This window comes from Myotis myotis, unplaced genomic scaffold (genome assembly GCF_014108235.1).
Source record: "Myotis myotis isolate mMyoMyo1 unplaced genomic scaffold, mMyoMyo1.p scaffold_m19_p_11, whole genome shotgun sequence".
In the NCBI taxonomy this organism is placed as follows: Eukaryota; Metazoa; Chordata; class Mammalia; order Chiroptera; family Vespertilionidae; genus Myotis; species Myotis myotis.
Window position 1 is genome coordinate 28863274 of NW_023416315.1, and position 7537 is coordinate 28870810.

Here is a 7537-nt window from a genome sequence, read left to right on the forward strand (position 1 = left end):
GTAAACAGAATAGAATATCCATCATCCAGCCCATAACCAATCTTGCCCCATTCCTACCTCTAACCACCCACACCCATGTTATTTTGAAGTGTATTACAGACATCATATTATTTCATCTAGCAATATTTTAGTATATAACTCTAAATGAGTTATTGTTTTTCAACAAAACCACAATCCCATTTTATTCCTAAATAAAAGAACAATAATTCCTTAGTATTATTAGTCTCTTCTTCTTAACTTTACTTTCTTTTTATAGTGAGATAGGTAGATGGATAGATAATTAGTAGTTCTACTAATATCAACTTCAGGTGATATTCACCCACGGGGACAATTGTGAATATCTGAAGACATTTTTGGTTACAACTAGGGGTTGCTACTGGCATCTAGTGAGTAGAAGCCACGTATGCTGCAAAACACAGTGCCCCATAACAAAGAATTATCTATCCCAAAATGTCAATAGTGTTACTGTGGAAAAATGCAGATAGATAGATAGACAGACAGATAGATAGATAGATTTGAATAGAAGTTAAAATGGGCAAAAGTTTATAAAGAAGAGCAATACAAAATATCCATGCTTTTTGTGTGGCTACTAACAATGTCAATAATAATGTCATTGTTAGTAGCCACACAAAGGGCAAAATAGATTTATGATTGAAAAGACCACTCAGAATATGTAATTATTCCAATCTAAGTGTCCCATAAATCCGATGAAATTTAAGTATAGAGAAGAGTGGCCTAGTATTAATTAATAGAACACTGTTCCAGGTGTGATAAAGAAGTTCATAAAAGTAAATGTTTCTTACATGGGCAGCAGAATCAAGGGAATACTTAGTAAATTGGGTAGAACACTACAAAACATTATTTTGAATTTGCTAAACAATAACCTGTCAGAAATGGGCTTTCTTTAATGTAAAATGGTGCTATGAATGTTAATGCTCGTGACATATTTTTAAGATAAAAATGGATATTAATTACTTTAATGCAGACAGAGCTATGCTCATTATTCTTTGCACAGACCCCTGGCAATAATTTACCTAGCTGTGCCACAGTTCATGCAGATCAAAGCTGCATTATTTAAGTGTGTCCAGGGGGCAGATTCTAGCCCTGTGCCTCACACTTTAAAGAAAAAATATATATTGGTTTGCTTCTTGAGAAAACAAAATATAACTAGGTGCTTCAGGCCAGTTCTACAATATTTAAACTCGCTTTAATTCCTCTTATTATCTAGGGCAAACCCGCTCCCTATTCCAAATAATTTAAACTCTTAGGGGAGTACAGAACAACTGTGGAAATGTAAATTTTTTCAAATGAGCAGCAGTGTGTTTTCATTGAAATTAAACCCGAATGGGAACTAGATTCAGGAAAGGAAATGGCAGGGAGAGAGGAAAAGAGTCTGTAGCTGCTATAGAATGTGCCGGGCTGCTGCAGCCGACAGACAACTGATGAAGTCCAACTCCGAAATTTCAGGCAATTTGTATACCAAGCTCCTCCTTTTCTGTAGTCTCCTCTTCCATTGGTAAAATTCTTTTACAGGGTCATGTAGGGATCCCACCCCCTCTCTGTGTTTTCACTCTGAGGCTCTACACAACTTTACACCTGAATGAACGCCAAACCTCAGGGATATATAAAGGGAACCTTGAGGAGGAATTTCACAGTTACAGTGCAGAAGCAGAGGGAAAGGAATTAACTAGCTCTCCAGCCAAGCAAATCCTCTACTCACCATGCTTCCTCCTGCCATTCATTTCTATCTCATTTCCCTTGCTTGCATCCTAATGAAAAGCTGTTTGGCTTTTAAAAATGATGCCACAGAAATTCTTTATTCACATGTGGTTAAACCTGTTTCAGCACACCCCAGCAGCAACAGCACGCTGAATCAAGCCAGAAATGGAGGCAGGCATTTCAGTAACACTGGACTGGATCGGAACAGTAAGTATGTTTTACTTCTATGGATTTTGTCTTTTCTTTTTTTGGTAGCATTTATCTCACAGTCCTGTAAATTTGTTTCACTGCTTTCTAACTGGAACCATATATATTTTGCTAAATAATCTGGGAGTAATCTACTGCATGTGTAGATTGGCATTGTTTCTATAGAGTTAGCATAACTAAAACAGTGATTTGATAATGCAGGCACAGACTTACTAGTAAGTTTTATCAAACATCCAAAGAGAAAATATTTCCAGGAATTAAACTGTTGCTTCTTTAAATCATGCACAGTAAGAATTTTTAAAAAGTGTTTTTCTAGATAGTTTAAATTGAGGTTGTTTTCTGTTTATTTCAGGACATGTGCAATTCTGGTAAAATGCATAAAGGTAACTAACCAAAGTATGTATAAGAAATCACAAGGGAAAAAAAGATGCTTTCTGGGGGGAATAATTGCTCACCATGAATTTCTAAAACATGTCTAGGGAAATAGTTGAAAGTTTTGATGATAATCAATGCAAATAAGGGCTAAAACTAAACAGGCTGGAGAATCATATTTTTCTGAGATAATTTCTTATTAACCAGGTCAAAATTCAGGTTATTGTATATTTCTGTGAAACAGGGAGCATTTTTGCCCTTTTCTGCGTGCTTAATTGACACACTGACCATTAGTTAGAGGGATTTAAATTTCTTTTCCTCACTTCTATCCGTCAGAAGAGTTCACATGCTAATAATCAGGTTTTAAGAGAGACCCAGAGAAATAGTGCACAGGAAATCTTACAACATTTTTTTGCTCCTCCTCCTCAACTCCATTCAACTGTGAAAAGTAGTTTTGACCTTTGAAAGGTCAAAGCACATATGACTGCAAAGGGCTAAAAAAACCAAGGTGTTTTAACTTTCATGGAGATAGATGCTTTTGCATACACAGGAAATATCTGATAATTATTAGATTACTGAGCAATGCGGTGGGTATTCATGGTCAATGAACTGTCACTGCAAAAATGCTGAATCTCTATGTACACAGGAACAAAAAGCCAGATGAGTCAGAATCATCTCTGGCTGATTCCAGGTGCATTCCTGAGGTAGCTGCCGGAAGGTGAGCTGGAATCAGAGGCAGACAGGAGAGCACACTGTCTGGCCAGCGATTGTACCCTTTGATTTTAATCCCACACTCTATAGCTATATGTATGTATGTATGTATGCATACGTACGTTTTCTACAACTATCACATCCCTTTTGGTTATATTTCTCGCCTCAGAAATACTGGGACACAGAGGTGAAGTGAAACTCCTAGTTCAAGACTTACTTCAAATTAGCTTTCACGAGTCTATGCAAGACCACTTCAGTGTCCTTGATAATTTTTAATGTTTTAAATGTCAGCAGTTATACTTTTAAACTTTTATTTTCTGGTTAACAAGCTTTGCTTTTTTTTTTTTCCAGCTTATTACAGGCAATTTTCCTCAAGTTTAGATAACAAAGCAATGGAAAGGAAACCTCAAATATTTGAAGATTAATTTTTGCTTCAATTACATAAAGCATGCAACAAGAAGCAGCCAATTAAAGAACATTCTTATTAAATTCAAATAACTAAACAAAAAGTTTGCCATGACCAATATTCACTAAATGAGCACTGTGGTTCCTTTTGCAGTTGTAAATCAGACATGTTAGGCATTTTTCTGCCATAAAATTCATGGAAATGTAGCCAAGTTGTTATGGCAACCATACGTTCCTGATTTAGAAGGTTTTATATTCTTTAAATTTTGAGTTGTAGTGACATGTTGCATTTCAAGCATTTTAATATTTGCATTTTTAAAGGATAGCTTGGGAATTTATGTTTAAAATGTAGTTATTAAGTGTGATATGCAAGATGTCAGACTGTACACATGTATTTATGATTCTTTGCAGCTAAGTTTTATAACTGAAACAAAATATTACAGACATCATCTGCATTGTACACAGTATTTAAATACTTTCTACATTTACTCAATAGATTTCTAAACAAAATAGTTAAATAAAAGCAATTGTAGACATTAACAAATATGACCTGTGAGCAAAACGAACATTAAAACATACTCTTTTTTACACTTAAATGTAAGAGCTGCTTAAACCATACTGGGGAGTGAGACTAAGAAATGGGATTTTCAAATACTCCCTCGAGTAAGCAATTAGCTAATGCTATATGTGAACAAAAGTATGGCCTCATTTACTTTATTCCAAAAAAAAATTATAGCCATGTAAATGGATCATTTCCATGAAAGTGTCTCTACCACCATCCAGGCAGATTTTTGCATTGTGGAAATAAAATGAGTATTTTCTTTCTATTGGGCAATTTGCTATCACTTGCATAACATCTTTGTCACTGCAGATTACGTTTAAGAAATGTCCATCTGCTGATACCTCTGTACACTCTCTTCTCTGTTTCCCGCAGCTCGGGTTCAAGTGGGTTGCCGGGAACTGCGTTCCACCAAATACATCTCTGATGGCCAGTGCACCAGCCTCAGCCCTCTGAAGGAGCTGGTGTGCGCTGGGGAGTGCCTGCCCCTGCCGCTGCTCCCCAACTGGATCGGAGGAGGCTATGGAACGAAGTACTGGAGCAGGAGGAGCTCCCAGGAGTGGCGGTGTGTCAACGACAAAACGCGCACCCAGAGGATCCAGCTGCAGTGCCAAGATGGCAGCACGCGCACCTACAAAATCACCGTGGTCACTGCCTGCAAGTGTAAGAGGTACACTCGGCAGCACAACGAGTCCAGCCATAACTTCGAGAGCATGTCGCCTGCCGAGCCGGCCCAGCACCACAGAGAGCGGAAGAGAGCCAGCAGGCCCAGCAAGCACAGCATGAGTTAGAACTCAGACTCTAAAACTGGACTGATTGGTAACCATCTGCTTTACAGATTTGATTCCTTGGAAGACTCAAGTCTGCCATTGCTATTTTCTTACTTGAAAATATATGCTTTCTGCTTTGATCAAACCCAGCAAGCTGTCCTAAGTATCAGGACCTTCTTTGGGAGTAGCTTGTCCTTTACAGGTTTTTCAAGATGTACACATATCCATGAGTGCAATTTGTATTTAAATTCCATGCGTCCCGTAGTTTTAATTTACCATGATTCTTGAAAGACCGGTGATACTATATATATATATATATATATGCTATATATTGAATAATCACTTTTTAAAAGGAAAGGGCTTCTTAGTTACCCTGCACTCCCCACCTATCCCCCTACCCAGCAAACCCCTCCCAAAGTGAAAAGTTAAAAAAATTGTTGCCTTGAGTATTTACAATACTTCAGAAGGGTGCTTTTTCTTTTTCTTGGCAATCTTCATGGAACAGTTTAGCAGCCATGAGTGATCTTCCTTTGACAGAATGAAAGACCTTGTGACATTTCACTTCAAAAATAAGCCCTGAAGCTTTTTACAGTCTCATAGTATGAAATTATACCCTGCATGCTGACCCTCGCTTGGAATGGAATGCCAGAAATGCATGGCAGCAGCTAATAAGTAAAGTTGATTAACTATTTATTTGTCAATGTTATTATTTAATGAGCTTTTACATGTGATTTTTTTTCAAAATGTAATTTTCTTATGTTATGAAACTTTTTCATGTACCTAAATATTTTCCTGTATGATTTGTGGTTGATCTAGAAAGATGAGAATACATGTTGTAGATATGTAAAATAAATATTTTAGCCTTCTTATTACATATATGTTGCATCATGAACTTTATCAATAGTATGGATCTTTTCAAATCAATAAGATGCTTTGTCAAGCTAAAATATGAAATACTTTCTTGTTTAATCTGTGCAATCAGAAGGCAATTTGACCTTCAATTCCATCAGTTTCTTTTAACAAAAATAAATACTGCTAAAAGTTATTGTCTTTGTCTATAACATGTATAAAAATGTACCTGTTTACAAAAATTACAGAATAAATGTGCCAGAGTAATTGATGTTAGATAAGGCACATTCAAATTTTGACAGAAAGTTCTATAGTGAGAAAGAAGAAAGGGAAGGGGAGACCATCATTTTAAAAAATATATTTTTACTGATTTTTAGAGAGAGAAGAAGGGAAAGGGAGAGAGAAAGAGAAACATCAATGTGAAAGTGGAACATTGACTGGCTGCCTCCTGCACGCCCTCTATTGGGGGTCAAGCTCTCAACCCAGGTATGTGCCGGGAATCAAACCAGCAACCTGTTGATGCATGGGATGATGCCCAACCAACTAAGCTACACCACCAGAGCGGGAGACCATCTTTTCAGTAAATGGAATGATTGAAAAAGTTGGGTGGCAATCCAGCAATGAGTTGTAATAAGAATATCATAGTTATATTCCCCCAGAGATGCCAGTTTGCTGCCCATTATAATCACCTGGGGGAGATATTATGAGACCCAATGCCCAGGTTGCCATCCTAAATGCATCATAATATCTGGGGTAGAACTCAGATATTGGCAGTTTTTTTTTTTAAATTTTCCAGGTGATTCCACTGTGCAGCTATGTTTGAGGAATAAATTGTGCAGAAATCACTATCGTGGGGAACTTTGAATACTATTGCATGGCCTGGAAACCAAAAAATAAAAAAATATATATAAACAACAAAGGAAACAAAAACTAATTTTTCAAGTTTGACATGTTGCTATTTAAGCAACATAATCACAATCTTGAAACAGATTTTATAGGTAAATGACATGTGTCAATTCAATCAAATGATCAGTCCCATCATTCCAAATAAAGAAAACCAAAGAGGCTTGGTTATGTATTGGTAAGAACTTCTGGGTTTTCCCATTTTGAATGCTAAGCATGAAGGAGTCCTTAGTACATTTTTGTAGTAGGTTTTTGTTTTTGTAAATAAATGAGTCTAAAAGTCACATGTATTATTTCCTATATCATTCTGTCTCTTGCCTATGAGAAGTGGGAGAGTCTCAACATATGTAAAGACAAGGAAACGTCTCTAGATTTTCTAATAATGCTAACTTTTGTATCATCAAATAAAACAATGATTCATAGTCCACTAAGTCCACTACTGATTTATCTTCCAATCTTAATAACTAAGATATTAAACTATTTCATATTATATCATCATATTAATACGTGGGATATTCATGATAATTATATCATAGGTTGAATATACCAAAACTGTATTGTTTCATATGTCTATGTTACTTGTTCATCATTGCTCAATACAAGCATAACACAGAAAACTAAAGACACTTTAACCATTTATTCCTTCTCAATAAGATATCACCTTCTATAGAAGGCCTTAGAGGTGATCTCAAAAATTAGTGTGTCCTAAGATATGAGGCATAGAAAGGACTTGTCCTGACAATGATTTTTCACAATCAAGAAGACTCTGTCATTGCCTTTTACTGATAAACATTAAAACAAAGGTTTTAGTGAAAATGAAATGCTAAAATCACTAATTTTATTACTCAAGGTATGTGTTAGTAAATGAATGTACTAGAAAAATGAGAAGGAATAAAGGAAGCTTATAAATAAGACCTTTTTAGTTTCTGCTAAGTCAAGAATTAGATCTACTGCTCATGGTCATATTCAATGTACTAATCTACTTCAGGCCATGTTGCATTGGTGATGCATTTGTTGCATGGTATTTAACATCAAATGACAG

At 36.1% G+C, this 7537-nt stretch overlaps 1 protein-coding gene across 1 annotated transcript; it reads left to right on the forward strand.

Annotated features, from left to right (window-relative positions):
- The first annotated feature begins 1543 nt into the window (after window positions 1-1543).
- On the forward strand, window positions 1544-6922 carry SOSTDC1 (sclerostin domain containing 1). The gene is made up of 2 exons (XM_036328004.1): window positions 1544-1926; window positions 4349-6922. The coding sequence occupies exons 1-2, from the start codon at window positions 1722-1724 to the stop codon at window positions 4762-4764; spliced, it is 621 nt and encodes a 206-aa protein (XP_036183897.1). The 5' UTR covers window positions 1544-1721; the 3' UTR covers window positions 4765-6922.
- The last annotated feature ends 615 nt before the right edge of the window (window positions 6923-7537 follow it).

Excerpts from the sequence above, each read along its gene's own strand:
- SOSTDC1 (XM_036328004.1), top strand. The coding sequence starts at position 1,722 with ATGCTTCCTCCTGCCATTCATTTCTATCTCATTTCCCTTGCTTGCATC. Across the intron at positions 1,927-4,348 it reads CACTGGACTGGATCGGAACA|CTCGGGTTCAAGTGGGTTGC; the intron begins GTAAGTATGTTT and ends TGTTTCCCGCAG.